This window comes from Anser cygnoides, chromosome 5 (assembly GCF_040182565.1).
Source record: "Anser cygnoides isolate HZ-2024a breed goose chromosome 5, Taihu_goose_T2T_genome, whole genome shotgun sequence".
Taxonomy (NCBI): domain Eukaryota; kingdom Metazoa; phylum Chordata; class Aves; order Anseriformes; family Anatidae; genus Anser; species Anser cygnoides.
The window spans coordinates 36,723,687-36,740,201 of record NC_089877.1 but is presented as its reverse complement, the minus strand read 5'-3'; the positions used below and the strand labels follow the sequence as shown (position 1 = coordinate 36,740,201).

Genomic DNA, 16,515 nt, shown 5'->3' with positions numbered 1-16,515 from the left:
GGGACGGGACGGGGCGGGGGGGTTGGGGGAGTCCCCGGGGCACCGAGGCCCCCGCTGGGATGGGGTCTGGGGGGGTTGGTCCCGGAGCCGGGGGCGGTGCTGGGGCCGGGCCCTCGGTGCCCCGGTGCCCGGTGCCGTGAGCCGGCTCCGCGGCGCCGGTTGCGGGCCCGGTGCTCCCGGCCGCCGTGCCCGGTGCCGGCCCCGCCCCGCGCCGCCGCGCTGCGCCGCCGCCGCCGCCGCCCCCGCGCGCAGCCATTGCGGGCAGGCCCGGAGCTGCGGCCCGTCCCCCCGCGCGCTGCCCGGCCCGGCGCGGCCCCCCCCCCGGGGACATGGTGTCGGGATGGCCCGGGCCGCCGACACCTTCCCGCTGCACCGCCTCGTCTGGCACAACCGGCACCAGGCGCTGGACAGCGCCCTGCGCTCCGGATCGGTGGGCGCCGCGCTCCCGCCGAGGGGTCGGGGGGGGGGCGGGGGGGGACACCGAGAGGCTCCGCACCGCGGGCACCGGGCACCGGGGGGGGCGGGAGGGCGCTGGGGAGCGCCGGGACAGGCGGGGACGGGGCGCTGGGAGCTGCGGGAGGGGGCTCCGGCATAGGAGGGGACCGGAGGCGCTGGGGTGGCTCTGGGGACTGGGAGAGGGGGGAGACGGGGAGGCTGCGGGCACCGGCGGGACCGGGGACACCGGGACAGGGTGCTGGGGCACCGGGGGACGGGGAGCGCTGGGGGGGACAGGGCTGGGCGCGTTGGGACGGAGGGACTGGGGGTGGGAGCGCTCGGGGGCTGCTGGGGACAGGGGGGAGCTGGGGGCGCGGGGCTCCAGGATGGGAGCGCGGGGAGCTGGGGGGGCTGGGGGCAGCACCAGGCTGCGTGGGGTGACGGGGAGGGCACGGGGTGCCTGGATGACCCTGCCCGTGCCCGCAGCACGATGTGGAGCTGATGGACCCCCGTGGCCGGACCCCGCTGGAATTGGCCGTGTCCCTCGGCCACCTGGAGTCGGCGCGGGTGCTGCTGCGGCACAACGCCAACGTGGGCCGGGAGAACGCCAACGGCTGGACAGGTACGTGGGCACGGGGGCCGCCGGCGCAGGGCGGGAGGTGCAGGGACACCGGCGCTGGTGGTGCCCGGCTGATGGCACCCCGTGCCCCAGTGCTGCAGGAGGCGGTGAGCACGGGGGACCCCGAGATGGTGCAGCTGGTGCTCCAGTACCGCGACTACCAGCGAGCGACACGGCGGCTCGCCGGCATCCCCGAGCTGCTCAGCAAGCTGCGTCGGGTACGGCCCTGCCGGGGTGGGCACCGGGCACCGCTGGCGCTGGGGTCCCGCCAGGCTGGGGAGTGGGGGTCACGGAGGCTGCTGGCGAGCTCCTGGGGCCCCCCACAGGACCCCCATCTCCCCCAGGATCCCCCGATTGGTTGTCCCCCAGATCCCCTACCCGCAATTCGGCCTCTGCCGAGGATCCCCACTGGGGCTCTGTTCCACCCACCCAGGGCTCCCGGCTGGGACCCCCTTGCTGCAGCCCCCTGCCGTGTCACCCCTCTGCCCTGTGACGCCTTCATCTCTTCCAGGCCTCCGACTTCTACGTGGAGATGAAGTGGGAGTTCACGAGCTGGGGTGAGCAGGGCCGGGGGCTGGGGCCGGGGGGGGCCGCCCCCACCGTGCTGCTGACGGGTGCCGGTGCCGCAGTGCCGCTGGTCTCCAAGGTGTGCCCCAGCGACGTCTACCGAGTCTGGAAGCGGGGCGAGAGCCTCCGGGTTGACACCACGCTGCTGGGCTTCGAGCACATGACGTGGCAGCGGGGCCGCCGCAGCTACATCTTCAAGGGAGAAGGTTGGCTCCAGCACCCTCAGACCCTGCAACCACCCCCCAGGGGTCCCCCCGGCGCCCGTGCATTGCACGTACTCACCCATAAGGACGCCGGATCCCCTACGGAGACCCCAGATGCCCCCAGGGGCAGGGGCAGTCTGGGTGCCGGGGGTTCCTGTCCCCGCAGTGGGAATGGTGGGGCCAGGGGCAGGCACTGACCCCCTTCCCCACGCGCAGAGGAGGGGGCAGTGGTGATGGAGGTGGACCACGACAAGCAGGTGGTCTACACCGAGACGCTGGCGCTGGCCTTGCATGAGCCCGACCTGCTGCTGGCGGCCATGCAGCCCTCAGAGGAGCACGTGGCTGGGCGGCTGACGTCGCCCATCGTCTCCACGCACCTCGACACGAGGAACATTGCCTTTGAGCGGTGCGTGGGGGGGGTGCTCGTGGCGGGGAGGCTGGCAGGGCACAGGTGAGGTGGCCGCGGGCCTGATGCCTCCACACCCCTTCCCAGGAACAAGTCGGGGATCTGGGGCTGGCGCTCGGAGAAGATGGAGGTGGTCAGTGGCTACGAGGCCAAGGTGCGCCTAGTGGGGCGGGGGGCAGGGGGGCTGTGGTGACCCCAGGGCTGACCCTGTCCTTGTGTCTTGTCTCTGCAGGTGTACAGCGCCAGCAACGTGGAGCTGGTCACCAAGACCAGGACCGAGCACCTCTCTGACCAGGACAAGTCACGCAGCAAAGGTGACAGCCCCAGCGACCAAGGGGGGGCTGCCTGCAGTGGGGGCCCACCCCCCTCCCGGGTCAAGGCCCTCCTCCTTCCTGGGTGCAGTGCTTGCGGGGTGACGGGGCAGCCTGCAGGGTGACGTTGGGCGTTGTGTGGAGCGATGTCGGGCGGCGTGCAGGAGTGGTATGGGGCAGCGTGGGTGGCGGTGTGGGGCAGCACGTGGGGGTGATGTGGGGCACCGTGCGGGGTGCACCGTGCCTGCCTGCACTACCCCCTGCACCTCGGGGTCTCCCTGCAGGCTCCAGGACTCCCTTTCACTCCTTCCTGGGCCTGGCGCAGCAGCACGGCACCCACAACGGGGTGAGCAGTGGGCAGGGGGCCTGGGGGTGATGCAGGGCGGGGCAGGGCTGAGCTGTGCCCCCCCCACGCCCTCCCCAGGCACCCGTGCTGCAGGCGGCCAGCCCCACCAACCCCACGGCCATCACCCCCGAGGAGTACTTCGACCCACACTTTGACCTGGAGGCCCGCAACATCGGGCGCCCTATCGAGGTGTCCAGCAAGGTGCAGAGGTGAGCACCGGGGCCGGGGGAAGGCAGGCCATGGTGGTGGGGTGCGGGGGGGTCCCTGTGCCCACACCGGTGCCCGGGCAGGTTCAAGGCGACGCTGTGGCTATGCGAGCAGCACCCGCTGTCACTGGCGGAGCAGGTGACGCCCATCATCGACCTGATGGCCATCTCCAACGCCCACTTCGCCAAGCTGCGCGACTTCATCACCCTCAAGCTGCCCCCTGGCTTCCCCGTCAAGATCGGTGAGGTTGGGGCTGCGAGGCTGGGGGCTGCGGGAGGGGCAGGGCCTGCCCGGCATGGGGCTGCTGACCCCCCGGTGCCCCCAGAGATCCCCCTCTTCCACGTCCTCAACGCCCGCATCACCTTCAGCAACCTCTGTGGCTGCGACCAGCCGCTGGGCTCCGTGCGGGTCTGCGCCCCCGCCCAGCCCCCCGGCGCGCAGCCCACCGGCCCTGGAGGTGAGCGATGGGGGTGCCCTGGGGGGTGTGGGGGCATCGGGGCGGGGGGTGTGGGGGGGATCCCCCTGGGGGTGGCGTGAGTGCGGGGTGCTGGGGGGACCCCCCCAGGCGGTGGCGGTGCCCCCAGCGGTGGCGGTGCCGCAGGCTGGCCCTTCCCGTGCGAGGTGGAGCCGGGGGTGTTCGAGGTGCCGCCGGGCTACACGGTGCTGGGCGCGGGGCGCAGCGAGCCCCTGCGGGACGAGGACGACGACCTGCTGCAGTTCGCCATCCAGCAGAGCCTGCTCGACGCCGGCACCGAGACCGACCAGGTGAGGCCCCGCCCCCCGGGAGAGGCCACGCCCCCGGGAGAGGCCACGCCCCCCGGGAGAGGCCACGCCCCACCAGGCCCCGCCCCCTTTCTACGAGGCCCCGCCCCCACGCAGGTGACGGTGTGGGAGGCGCTGACCAACACGCGGCCCGGCGCCCGCCCCCCGCCCTACGACGAGGAGCTGCAGCTGGAGCGGTGAGGCTCCGCCCACGGGCGGGGGGGCGGGGTCTGTGGGGAAGCCCCGCCCACCGCGCCCGGAGGGGGGCGGGGCTTGGCGGGAAGGGGAGGGGCTCGAAGGTGTCTGGGTGGGGCTGGGTGGGTGGGCGGGGCTACGGGGGTGGGGGCGTGGCTTGTTCGGAGGGGCGGGGCTTGACGGGGTGTGGGCGGGGCTTGCTCGGGGGCGTGGCCTCAGCGCTGTCCCGCAGGGCGCTGCAGGAGAGCCTGCTGCTGCAGGCGGGGCCCGGCGCCGCCCCCCCGGCGGGGCCCCCACCCGGGGCAGGCGGCGGCGGCGGCGCCCCCCCCCCGGCGCCCCCCGGCTACGGCAGCTTCGCGGAGCAGCTGCGGCTGGCCATGGCGCTGTCGGAGCAGGAGCAGGAGGAGCGCGAGCGGCGCCGGCGGGAGGAGGACGAGGAGCTGCAGCGCATCCTGCGCCTCTCCCTCACCGACAAGTAGCGCGGGGGGGCCCGGCCCCGGGACCCTCCTGCCCCCCGCACCCCGCCGGGCCCGGCACGGCCCCCCCCGGTGCTGTGCGGTGACCCCGCGGGGCTGGGGGGGGGGTCCCTCGCGGATGTACATACGCTATACATACAGACCTACACACAGCGCTGTGTCCGACTGTGCCTGGCCGCGGGGCGTCCCGGGGGGGCTCCCTCCCCCCGATCTGGCCCCGTGCCCCCGGAGGGGCTGCCCCGGGGCCGCGGGGGCGGGGCCGGGGCGGGGCCGTGCCCGCTGCCGCTCCCGGGCCGTTCCCGTGCCCGCCGCGGGCGGGGCAGCGGCGGCGGCGGCGCTTCCTGGTGCGGGGCGGCGCGGCGGGGGCATGGCGCTGGTCACCGTGCGGCGGGCGGGGGGGTCCGCGGTGAGTGCGGGGCCGGGGCGGGACGGGACGGGACGGGGCGGGCCGCCGGGTGCTGCCGGGACGGGACGGGACGGGACTGGGACGGGCCCTGCCGCCGCGGGGGGGTGGCGGAGCTGCGGGCTGCCCCCACCGCTCCCGGGGCCGCCGCGGTTTCGGGCCCCTCTCGTCCGCTCCCAGCACGCGGTCGGGGGCTGCCCGGTGAGCACAGCAGGGGTCGCGGTCCTCAGCTGCTCCCAGTAAAGCCACGCTCGTCCCCAGTGCTCCCAGTATGTTCGCTGGGGGGGCTGCCCCCCTGGATCCCGCTGGCTGGAGGGGCTGTCCCAGTGACTCCCACGGCAGTCGGGGGCTGGCCCAGTGCCTCCCAGTTGGGCACAGGTTGTCCCAGTAGCTCCCAGCCCATACCCGCCCCCCCGCACCGACCGCTGGGCCTTATCGGGGTGCACAGCCCCTGTGAGCACTTCCCCTGGGCAGCGCCCAGCGTGGGAGGGGGAACTGGGGTGAGGACCCCGCACTCCAGCTCCCCAGGGGTCTCAGCTCCCAGGGACCCCTCCCCAATCCCCATGGGACCCTGCTGTGCCCATGCTGGGGGTGGGGGGGGGGGGGAGGGGCAGGGTGTCGCTGTCAAAGGGCGCCGATGGTCATGCCCATGGTCATGCTCCCCTTGGGGCACTGCCCCCCCACGTTTGCAGGAGGACAATGTGCCCAGGCGCGGCCAGCTGCAGAGGCGGTGAGAAGGGGTCCCCAAGCCAGGGGATGGGGGCCTGGGGCACTGGGGTGGGGATGGGACAGCATTGTCCCCTCCCCGCTGCTGCCCCCCGTCCTGCTCAAAGCCCTGCTGCCCCAGGCAGAGTTTCGTCATGGTCAAGGGAGCTGCCTTGCTGCTGCCTGCCGAGGAGCCGCTGGTGGCTGAGCCCCCCCCAGCTGCGCCCCCGGGGCGGCAGGAGCAGCACCTCCAGCTCATGATGCAGCTGCTGCGTCCCCAGGATGCCATCCGTCTGGTAGGGCATGGCCACCTCCCCAGGGGTGGGATGGGATGAGAACGGGATGGGGACGGTGACATGGAAATAACGGGGATGAGGATGGGATGGGGACAGGATGGAGACCGGGATGCAGATGTGGACACAGATGGGATGAGGATGCAGGTGCTGATGGGATGGGAATAGGGACAAAATGAGGATGAGGATGGGAGTGAAGCAGGGATGGGGACAGGATATGGATGGCAATGAGAATGGTAACGAGGATGGGATGTGGATAGGGTAGGACTGGGACAGGATGGGTCAGGATGGGGATGGCAATAGGGACGGGCAGGGGACAGGCACGAGACTGGGATGGGATGGGATGGATGGGGAGGTGATGGGATGCAGACAGCAATGGTGATGGCAACAGGATTGGGGATGCATTGGGGCCCAGCGTGCCCCCAGGGTGCTTGCAGGTCATCCCCAGCCCCATGGGCGCGGGGGGCAGAGCAGCCGTGCTGCCCCGGGGGTGCAGGGTCTCCCCTCAGCCTCCCCCATCCCAGGCGGTGCGGCTAGAGTCGGTGCGGCCGCAGCGGGTGAGGTACCTGCTGGTGGTGCGGCCGGAGGAGGCAGGTGCCGAGGGCCAGACGGTGCTGCTGGGTGTGGACTTCCCACACGAGGGGTGAGTGAAGCTGGGAGACTGGGGTGGGGTAGAGGCAGCCGTGCCCCCCTGACCTCTGCCCACCCCAGGTCCACCCATTGCACCCTGGGCATGGTGCTGCCCCTCTGGAGTGACACCCAGGTCTTCCTCGATGGTGACGGGTAAGGGGGAGCCTCCTGGAAGGGGGGGAGAGGGGGCTGGTGGGATGGACAGAACCTGCAGGAAGGAGTGGGGCAGGGGTGACCACCCTGACCCGTGTGTGTCCCTGCGGTGCCCAGGGGGTTCAGCGTGATGTCTGGGGGGCAGACCCGAATCTTCAAGCCCATCTCTGTCCAGACCATGTGGTGAGCCAGCTGCTGGGCACCACCGCGGGCATGGGGGATGTGGGTATCACCGTGGGCATGAGGGAAGTGGGCACCACTGTGGCATGGGGAACATGGGCATGACAGGTGTGGGAGCCACTATGGCACAGGGGATGTGGACATGGGGGACTTGGGCACCACTATGGCATGGGGGACTTGGGCACCACTATGGCACGGGGGATGTGGGCATGGGGGACATGGGCAGGACTATGGCACAGGGGACATGGGCACCACTATGTCATGGGGGACGTGGGCACCACTATGGCATTGGGGACATGTGCACGGGAGGTGTGGGCACCACCATGGACACAGGTGTGAGCAGGGGATGTGTGGATGGGCTTTGGACGTGGGCAGAGGACATGAGGCCGTGAGGCGACGTCACAGGCACCATGACCGGGGACGTGTGGGGCTGGGAGATGAGGTCCTGGGAGGAGGCCGCGGTGCGGGCAGGGCGAGGGGGCCGCGTGCCAGGCTCCTGTGCGGCAGGGCCGTGCTGCAGGAGCTGCACCGAGCCTGCGAGCAGGCGGACCGCGGGGGGCACATCCCCGGGGGCCCTGCGCTGCTCTGGGCCCGGGACTACGCGGCTGCGCTGAGCTCGGAGCAGAGCTGCCTCAACGAGTGGCTGGCCATGGCCGACCTGGAGTCCGTGCGCCCCGGCTCCCCCCAGCCCCCGGGGTAAGCCCGGGCCCTGTGCTGTGCCCCTGGGATAGGGCTGGGGGCGGGGCTTGTGGGAGGGGGGCGGGGCTTGTGGGAGGGGGCGGGGCTTGTGGGAGGGGGCGGGGCTTGTGGGGGGCGGGGCTTGTGGGGGCGGGGCTGCGGGGGCGGGGCTTGTGGGAGGGGGCGGGGCTTGTGGGAGGGGGCGGGGCTTGTGGGAGGGGCGGGGCTTGTGGGAGGGGGCGGGGCTTGTGGGAGGGGCGGGGCTTGTGGGGGCGGGGCTGCGGGGGTGGGGTCTGCGTATCGGGGGCGGGGCTTGAAGGAAGTGGGCGGGGCTTGGGAGGGGTCGGGGCACGTGCTGAGGTGCTGCGGCGGTGCCAGGCCGGCGGTGCCGGAGCTGACGGAGCAGGCGGTGCGGGCGCTGCTGCGCGACGTCCTGGCCTCCGCTGACCTGGAGAGCGTCACCTCCAAGGAGGTGGGTGCTGGGGCCGGGGGCGGGATGGGGCACGGGGGGGGGTCCCGTCCGCATCCCTCACCCCCTGCGGTGCCAGGTGCGGACGGAGCTGGAGCGGCGCACGGGGCGCAGCCTGGCCCAGCACAAGGACTTCATCGACAACGAGATGCTGCTGGTGCTGGCGCAGATGGACCGGCCCTCCTGCGTCTTCCCGCACCTCTACCTGGTGGGCAGTGGGGCAGCGCGTGGGCAGGGCACGGGTGGGGCGCAGGAGGGGCTGTCCCCAACCATCACCGCTGGCACAGGGCTCCGAGTGGAACGCTGCCAACCTGGAGGAGCTGCAGCAGAACCGGTGCGCGAGGGGCCATCCGTAGCGGGGCAGGCATGGGGGCAATGGGGGGCACGGCCCCGATCCCCCCTGCCTGCACTCTGCAGCATCACCCACATCCTGAATGTGGCACGGGAGATCGACAACTTCTTCCCGGCACTGTTCACCTACATGAACGTGCGGGTGTATGACGAGGAGGCGGCTGAGCTCCTGCCCCACTGGAACGATACCTTCCTCTTCCTCTCCAACGTCAAGTCAGTGGGGACAGGGTGTGCCGGGGATGTGGTGGGGCAGGGGTCACCAGGGCATGGAGCGTGGCGGGCTCAGTGGGGGTACTAGGGCAGGACTGGCGAGGCAGAGGGGCGCAGGGAGGGAGCATCTTGATGGCTGAGGTGCTGGGGGCCCTGGGGGATGCTGGAAGGTGAGGGACTCTGGGTCACTGGCTCTCTGTGGACACTGGGGGCGTTAGGGACAAGGGGTCCATTGGGCAAGGGGTCCTTGGGGACACGTGGAACCATGGGGCAGGGAAGCACTGGGGCCATGGGTGGCACTGGGAGCTGGGCAGCTGAGGGTCCTGGGGTCCCTGGGGACGCCGGGGTCCCCGGGGACGCCAGGAGCTGTGTCGCAGTGAGGCTGCCGCAGGGCCCGCGGGGGCCGGGCGCTGGTGCACTGCCGCATGGGGCTGAGCCGCTCGGCAGCCACAGTGCTGGCCTACGCCATGAAGGAGTTCGGGTGGCCCCTGGAGCGGGCACTGCGGCACGTCCGGCGCTGCCGCCCCGGCGTCCTGCCCAACCCCGGCTTCATGCGCCAGCTTGACTTCTACCAGGGCATCCTGAGCGCCAGGTGGGCGGGGCGAGAGGATTGGGCGGGGTTATCGAGGCCACGCCCCGTGGGTGGGGCGTGCTGTGACCACGCCCCCAGCAGTCGGTGGGGGTGGGGTCATATGAGGCCACGCCCCTCTGGCCTGTGGGAGCCCCGCCCTCACCGGCAGGGGACGGGGCCAGGGCAGCGGGTGACCGCGGGTGCTCCCGTGGCAGCCGGCACAGCGTCCTCTGGGAGCCCCGGGCGGCAGAGCGCGCGTCCCAGCCTGAGCCGGAGGAGGCTGCACCAGGGGACGAGGTTGCCAGGCCCGAGCCCCGAGCCCCGTCCCCGCAGCCTCCCGAGGAGGCGAGCAGGCACCCGGCGGGGCCGGGGCTGTCGGGGGCACCCCAGCGCCCCCGCATCTCCCTCTGTGCCGTCATGCGGAGCATCAGCCTGATGGAGTCCCCACAGCCCCACGAGCTGCTGGAGGAGCCCCTTGGTGGGGAGGTGAGTGCCAGGGCAGGGGGCACCGGGGGGAGGTTCGTGGGCAGGGTGAGGCTGTGGCACGGAGCGTGGCCGGTGGGACGCTGACCATGGTGGGGGCACGGGTACATAGTGCTGGACTGGGGATGCTGGGGGCCGTGGGGCGAAGCAGCTCTGTCTGGAAGCCCCTCCTGCTTCCCGCAGGTGTTTGAGGCCACAGAGGTGCCGGGGGACCCCGGGGGTCCAGGGGGGTCACCCCTGGGGGCACGGCCCAGCTCCCGGCCCCGGCGCGTAGTGCGCCAGGCCAGTGTGGATGGAGGCCCAGCCTGCGCAGAAGACCACAGCCCACCTGCCTCCGGCTGCGACCCTGCCCTTGACCGCACCTCACCCCTTGCCCCCTAGTCCCAGCGGGGAGGAGGACAAGGGGCAGGCCCCCTGCAATGGCACCAGGGGATGGGGCAGGGTGGGGGCCTGCTGCCCCCCCCCGGCCTGCACTGCGGGGCATGGGGTAGCACTGCTTTACCCCCCTGCCCGGGGCCCTGCTGCACCCCTGGGGGGTGATACAGCCCCCGGGCCCCACCTCGCCACGCCGGCCCCCACCTCGCCACGCCGGCCCCCTGCACCAGCACGGCACCAGCCTGACAATAAAGCACGTAATGCACGTCGCTGGTGTGGGGACCCTGCCTCTGCCGGGGGGGCTCGCAGTGAGGGGCTGAGGTCGGTGGAGACAGGCGTGGGGCTCCCGTGAGGGAGGTGTGGGGTAACGCCAGTGCTGCCAGCAGCAGGAGGGGTACACCATGTCCCTGGGGGCCGGGGCAGCTTGGGGAGGAGGAGCCGCGCACTACAACTCCCGGCAGCCCTTGCGCGCTGCTGCCGCGCCCGCCCGGCTCCTCCGCCCGCGGGCCTCATGGGAAATGTGGTCCAGGCGGAGGGCGGCTGCGGCGCCATCTTGTGCGAGGCCGGGGCGGGGGGTGGGTGTGAAGACTGCAGTCTGTAGGAACCGGGGCCGGCCCGGTGGGGAAGGCGCCCCCCGTCCGCCCCCGCGGGGCCCTGCATGCAGAGAGCTGCCTGGAGCCCCCACAGCGGGACGAGGCAGGCCGAAGGGTGCGGGGCCGGGCCCGGGTCTCACGGCGGCTGGCTGCACCGCTCCGCTGGCACGTAACCGACATGCTTCGGTGGTGTGCCAACGGCCTGCCAGGAAGCCAATAAATTAAGTAACCAATAGCCTAAATAATTAACAAACTCACTCTTTTATTAATTTGTGCTTACACGATTCTGCACGCTATTAAACAGCAAAACTACTAATAATCAAATGAATCCCACAGGACTAACCCCCCCCCCCCCAACGCCTCTGGGAGGCAGATGCGATGCAGGCTCCCGTGGGCTGTCCAAATGGCCCCATCCAAATGTTTCTGGCATTGCCACTACCCCGGTCACCTCAGCTCTACGGGGGATGCGCGGTATGGTCACCTAGGAAGGGACACCTCTGCCTGCGTCCCTTCTCCTCCTTAGCTGTCCTTCTTCCCCCCCCGCTGTCCCTCTTCTCACCTGCAAGCCCCCCGCCAGCACTCCTCTACCTCTCATCCCTGTTCCCCCTTGAGCTCTCATCCTTGCTACCAGGCGCCTTGCATCGCCACTGCCATCATCCCCACGCAGGGCAGGGGAGGCTGGCCAGCACCGGGGTCCTGCGGCACGATGCCACCAGGTGTCATGCCGCAGGACCCCGGTGCTGGCATCAAAGCTCTGTGCCCCTACAGCCTCTCGGCTCACTTCTCCCAGCGCACACGCCACGCTGCAGCCACCTCATCCACACCAGCCTTTACTCCGCATCCCTCCGCTGGCTCAGAGCCCATACTCATGCCAGAGGCTGGGGGGATAGAACAGGATCAGCGAGCAGCCCCCGGTCCCCGCTGTCCCCAGAAGCCCACCCCGGTCCCATACACACCTGTAGGTGACTGCGGGGTCATCGCAATGCTCCAGGAGGGCGTCACGGACTGGGAACGGGGGGCTCAGTCCCAGCGCTTGCGCCCGCTCCCAGCGCTGCAGGCGGGTGATGCCTGTGGGGGAACACGGGGGGGGGCGTTATGAACTGGGGAGGGTCGCTGGGCGGCCTTGGGAGGGGGGCTCGGGGGGCGCTCACCCGTGCAGGGGCCGTACTCCCAGGCCAGGTCGAAGCGCCGCAGCATGTCCAGGAGATCCGGGGGGGGCCGGGGGGGCGACGGGGGCTCCTGGGCGGCCTCCTGCGTGGGTAAGGGCGGGGGGCGGGGGGGCGGAACGACAGCGGGCCCCGCCCGCCGCCCCCGCCCCTTGCCGCGCTCCCCCCGCCGCGCCGCGGGGCCGTCCTTGCTCTCGGCGCGCCCCGGCCGCCGGTGCCGCCGTGGGAAGGAGTCGGTGATGAGCCCGGTGCGCTCCATGGCCTGCGGACGGGGCGGCTGCGGCACGGCACGGCACGGCACGGCACGGCGCCGCCCCCCCCCCCCGCTGTTCCCGAGCCCCCCCCGGCTGTTCTGTCCCCTCTCCTCCACCGCTGCCCCCGGCCGCCGTCGCACAACCCCGGTGTCCCCCCCCCCCCCCCGGTGTCCCGGTGCCGCCCCCCCCGCCGTGACTCACCCCGCGCGTTCCCCGCCGCTCTGCCTCTCCCGCCCCCCCCGGAAGGGCGCCTGTTTGTGCCCCCCCCGGCGCCGACACGGTCCCCGGAGGGCCGGCCCCGGCCCCGCGGGTGTTGGGGCGTTGCGGCTTTATTTCTGCTTTTATTTTTCCTGCGTGTGTTTTTTCCCCGGGGGGGGGGGGGGGGGGGGGGGGTCAGGGCGCGGCCCGCGCCAGGGCGGGGTTGTGCAGGACGAAGCGGCACAGCCCGGGCAGGCGGCGGTGCCCCAGCGCCTCCTGCAGCCGCTGCATGGCGCCGTTGCCCGTGGCCGTGTGCCCGTAGGTGGGGAAGCCTCGGGCCAGCGCCCGGCGGGCGGCCAGGACGGTCAGCACCCGCATGAGGCCGCGGCGGCGCTGGGAGGGCAGGGTGAAGCCGTGCGCCCCCGCCGCGAAGCCGTCGGTCAGCACCCAGCAGAGCGGCTCGCCGGCCCGGTCCAGCAGGCACAGGCTGGGGAAGCGCTCCAGCAGCTCCCCCAGGTACTGGCGGCTCCGCGCATTCCCCCCGTACGCCCACGTCGCGTCCAGCAGCTCCGCGTGGGCCGGGCTCAGCGTGCCCACCCGCACGTCGGGGTCCAGCCTGCGGGGAGAGGGACGGGACGTGGGCGGTGGCGGGACGGCGACGGGACAGGGATTGGGACACGGACGGGATGGGGATGGTGCTCACTGTGGCTCAGGTAGGGTGCTGGGGTCGGGGTGCAGGTATGTGTAGTACTCAGTCACCTCCAGCTCTACGCCCTTGGCTGCTGCAATGTCCTGGGACACTGTGGCCACCCCATCCTGCAGCCCTGGGGGGCGGCAGCAGCAGGTGCCCCACTCCTCCCTGTCCCTGTGCCTTCTGACCGTGCCCCCCAGCATCCCCAAGGACCCCCCACTGCCCCTCTCTCCTCCCCCAGCACACTCCCCAGGGACCCTGCTCACCCAGTCCCTGCCCTTGGTACACCCGCAGTGCCCCAACTCACATCCCCAGTGCATCCAGCACCCCAGTGCCCATCAGCACCCACCCATTCCTGCCCACAGCACCAACTGGTGTCCCAAGCCCCGCCGACCCAGGCTCCCAGTGTCCCCACCACCCCAGCCCCTCGGTGCCCTGGAGCCACCGAAGATGTGGAAGGCAGCATCCCAGCGCAGGCAGCCCGGGGTCTCCAGCAGGGCCCGGTAGGCGCCCACGTCCCGGTAGAAGGCCGCCTGCAGGTTCCAGTAGCAGTCGTCCACTGGTGCCTGTAGGGCAGGGCTGGGCTGAGCCCCCCTGGCACAGCCACAGCCCCGCGCCCCGAGCGCCCGCCAGCCACCTCTCCGCTGCGCCGCGCCAGCACGGCGCCAAAGTCAGGCCAGGCATCTACTGCGACCTCGAAGTCCCCCGGGTTGCCGCGGTTGATGTTCAGCACGGCGCCGTACACCTGTGGGGCGGGCGTCAGCGACGGGGCGGCCGTCGGGGGCCCCCCGGGCAGCACGGCCTCGCTTGCCCCGGGCTCCCTGCCCTCACCTAAGATGGCCGCCCTCCTGCGGGGTGCGGGGGGTGAAGGCGGAGGGGGGCGGGGCCTGGTGCCAGGTCGTGGTTGGGGGCGGGGCCAACCGGAGGGGCGGGGCCAACCGGAGGGGCGGGCAGGGGGCGTGGGGGAGGTGGCACCGGTAAGGCCGGGGCCGGTGCGGACCCGGGAGGGGATTGGCCGGCTGGAAGCAGGCCGGGCTGCCATTGGCTGGGGCAGAGCCCGTCCGGGCCGTGATTGGCTGGCGCGGGATGCCCGCGGGGCCCGCGGGGGTCGGGGCGGGGGTCGGCGGGGTCCCGGTGCGGGCCGGGGGTGGCGGCGGCGGGGCGCTCACCGGCAGGGCGCGGGGCAGGCTCCTCCGCAGGGCGTCCTCCAGGCACTGCAGCCGGGCCGGGCACCGCAGGATCAGCATGGCCCTGCCCGGACACCGGCGGTAGCGGGGGGCGGATGGGGACCCCCGGGCACCCCCGGGCACCCCCGGGCACCTCGGTCCCGGCCGCCCCCCCCGGGGCTCCCCGGTCCCCGCGGCACTCACCCGGGGGCTGCGGGCAGGCGGTAACACCGGCAGGTCCCGGGGCGACCGTCACGGCCGGGCGAGTGCCCCGTGCCCGGGGCGGGCGGTGGGCAGGGCCCGTCCCCGCGTGCCCGGGACACGTAGCGGCGCCCCCCCCGTGCCCTCCCGTGCCCCCCCGGTGCCGCGGGGACTGAGCGGCGGCGGTGCAGCCTGCCCCGGTGCGGAGCCATGCGGATCCTGACGTGCCCCGGGCAGCTGCAGCGCCTGGAGGGCGCCCTGCGGAGGAGCCTGCCCGCCTCCCTGCCGGTGACGGGGCTGGGGGGGCACCTGGGGACCCCCGTGCCATCGCCGTGACGGTGACCGGGACCAGAGGACCCCCCCGTACCTCCCTCATCCCTCCCGCACTGACGGTGACACGGGCCCTGGGGACCCCTGTGCCATCGCCGTGACGGTGACAGGACCGGTTGACCCCCCCCCCCGCACCTCCCACCGCCTCCCCAACGGTGCTGGGGACCCCCCCTTGCTGTGACGGCGATGGGGACACCGGGCAGTGCGTGTGTCCCCATCGCCGTGCTCGGCCCCGTTGCCCACCCCGTGGCGTCGCCCCCCGCCGCGGCCCCCCCCCCCCCCCACGCTGACCCCGTCCTGCAGGTGCTGGGGGCCGTGATGACGGTGGCGCGGGGGAACCCAGCTGCCCACCAGGTGCTGGTGGACTCGTGGCCCGATTTCGCCGTCGTCCTCACCCGCCTGCGCCCAGAGGTGCCCCTTGGGTGGGGGGGGGGAAGGGACTGGGTCGGGGCGGCCGCGCTGGGTGCTCACTGTCCCCGCCGTGCCCCCAGGAGCAGGCGGACCCCGGGGACTTCTACGCCAACCAGCTGGCCGTGTTCTACCGCGAGGAGGGCGCCTGGCGGGCGGTGCTGGGGAGCTCCGAGGCCGTGGACTGGAGCCGAGCCTTCCAGATGCAGGGTGAGCAGGACGGGGAGCCGTGCGCCCACGCCCCCCCGCGCTGGCCTGGCTGACGGGGCTGTCCCCAGGGATGCAGGACGGGGTGCACGAGGCCGTGCGCGAGGCGGCCGCGGCCAAGGGGCTGCGGATGAAGACTTTCCGGTACCGAGCGATGCTGAGCCCTGAGCCGCCCCGGTCCCGCGTGCAGTGAGTTGGGGGGGGAGGGCTCGGCTCGTCCCTGGGAGGGCACAAGGGTCCCTGGGCACATCCCCAGCTGGCAGAGGGGTGACGGGCTCAGCCCCAGGTGACGTCAGGGTCCCCAGTCCCATTCCCGGGTGGCAGGGGGGCCCCTGATCCTATCCAAGTGGCACAGTGGTCCCCACATCCCTGTGTGTCCCGTTGGTCCCCAGTCCCGTTCCTGGGTGGCACGGGGGTCCCCAACCCCATCCTTAGGTGGCACTGGGTGAGGGGGTCCCTGCTCCACCCCCACTGAGGGCGTCGGGGACCCCTTCCCCCCGCCATCCCACCCTGTTGCAGGATCCCAGCGGGGCTGCGCCTGGCGCCGCTGTCCCCGTCCCACGTCCCACTGCTCAACGCCACGTGGAGCTTCGGGGGCACGGGGCGCAGCCGCCGGTTCCTAGAGGGGCTGGTGCGGGCACTGCCCAGCGCCTGCCTGCTGGACCCCCGCGGGCGCCCGCTCTCCTGGAGCCTGGTGGACCCCCTGGGCTGCCTGAGCCACGGCTACACCGTGCCCGCCTGGCGTGGCCGCGGGCTCAGCGGGCTGGTGCTGGCCGCGCTGGGCCGGGGGCTGCACGCCCGTGGCTTCCCCGTGTACTGCGGCGTGCTGCCCTGCAACACGCCCTCCCTGCGCGCCCTGAGTGCTACCGGCTTCCTGCCCCAGCCCGGCACCCTCTACATGCTGCTCAGCACCCCCCAGTAGTGCCCAGGGGGGCGTGATGGGGGTGTCACCACCGGGCCAAGGGGGGGGGGGCTTCCACCCGAATTCTGGCCCCCGGCGAGCTCCCTGTCATGCCCCACGTGCACCGCCACAACCCCAGGGGGATTCCGGTGCAGCTGCCCCCCGTTCACTCTGGTCCCTACTGATGGCGTGTGCTGGCTCCTTGCCCCCCCCCCCCCCCCCCCCCCCCGGTGCGGTGTGGGCTGGGGCGGGGTGAGGGGGGGTGCGGCGGCAGCACTGGAGAAAGGCTTTTATTTGTTAATACAAGAATAGATCTTCTGCAATAAATACCCTAATAAATAACATCTCCAATAAATAAACACTCACAGACGC

General features: G+C 72.8%; 3 protein-coding genes across 5 annotated transcripts; 1 reads left to right on the top strand and 2 right to left on the bottom strand.

Annotated features, from left to right (window-relative positions):
* Positions 1–218: 218 nt before the first annotated feature.
* ANKRD13D (ankyrin repeat domain 13D) lies at positions 219–16,502 on the top strand. 2 transcript variants are annotated; one of them, XM_066997881.1, is made up of 30 exons: positions 219–430; positions 922–1,057; positions 1,148–1,272; positions 1,566–1,611; positions 1,684–1,827; positions 2,041–2,230; positions 2,318–2,384; positions 2,463–2,544; positions 2,826–2,887; positions 2,966–3,096; positions 3,178–3,335; positions 3,420–3,551; positions 3,696–3,859; positions 3,974–4,053; positions 4,312–4,933; positions 5,623–5,660; positions 5,778–5,931; positions 6,453–6,571; positions 6,640–6,711; positions 6,829–6,894; positions 7,399–7,587; positions 7,948–8,041; positions 8,118–8,246; positions 8,326–8,372; positions 8,456–8,602; positions 8,991–9,191; positions 9,386–9,656; positions 15,119–15,245; positions 15,314–15,431; positions 15,762–16,502. In XM_066997881.1, exons 1-30 carry the CDS (start codon positions 341–343, stop codon positions 16,162–16,164), a joined length of 4,404 nt encoding a protein of 1,467 aa, XP_066853982.1. In that variant the 5' UTR covers positions 219–340; the 3' UTR covers positions 16,165–16,502. The 2 variants fall into 2 exon arrangements, with proteins under 2 accessions (XP_066853982.1, XP_066853983.1); XM_066997882.1 differs by lacking the exons at positions 5,623–5,660; positions 5,778–5,931; positions 6,453–6,571; ... (10 more) ...; positions 15,314–15,431; positions 15,762–16,502 and having other exon boundaries at positions 225–430; positions 4,284–4,679.
* POLD4 (DNA polymerase delta 4, accessory subunit) lies at positions 10,864–12,382 on the bottom strand. Its single transcript, XM_066997891.1, has 4 exons — positions 12,243–12,382; positions 11,773–12,049; positions 11,578–11,689; positions 10,864–11,499 (listed from the first exon to the last, which is right to left on the bottom strand). Exons 2-4 carry the CDS (start codon positions 12,044–12,046, stop codon positions 11,475–11,477), a joined length of 411 nt encoding a protein of 136 aa, XP_066853992.1. The 5' UTR covers positions 12,047–12,049; positions 12,243–12,382; the 3' UTR covers positions 10,864–11,474.
* LOC125180834 (glycine N-acyltransferase-like protein 3) lies at positions 12,424–14,524 on the bottom strand. Of its 2 annotated transcripts, XM_048053117.2 has the most exons (6): positions 14,301–14,524; positions 14,100–14,181; positions 13,568–13,675; positions 13,376–13,496; positions 12,943–13,063; positions 12,424–12,855 (listed from the first exon to the last, which is right to left on the bottom strand). In XM_048053117.2, the coding sequence occupies exons 1-6, from the start codon at positions 14,507–14,509 to the stop codon at positions 12,435–12,437; spliced, it is 1,062 nt and encodes a 353-aa protein (XP_047909074.2). In that variant the 5' UTR covers positions 14,510–14,524; the 3' UTR covers positions 12,424–12,434. The 2 variants fall into 2 exon arrangements, with proteins under 2 accessions (XP_047909074.2, XP_066853989.1); XM_066997888.1 differs by lacking the exon at positions 13,568–13,675.
* Positions 16,503–16,515: the final 13 nt, after the last annotated feature.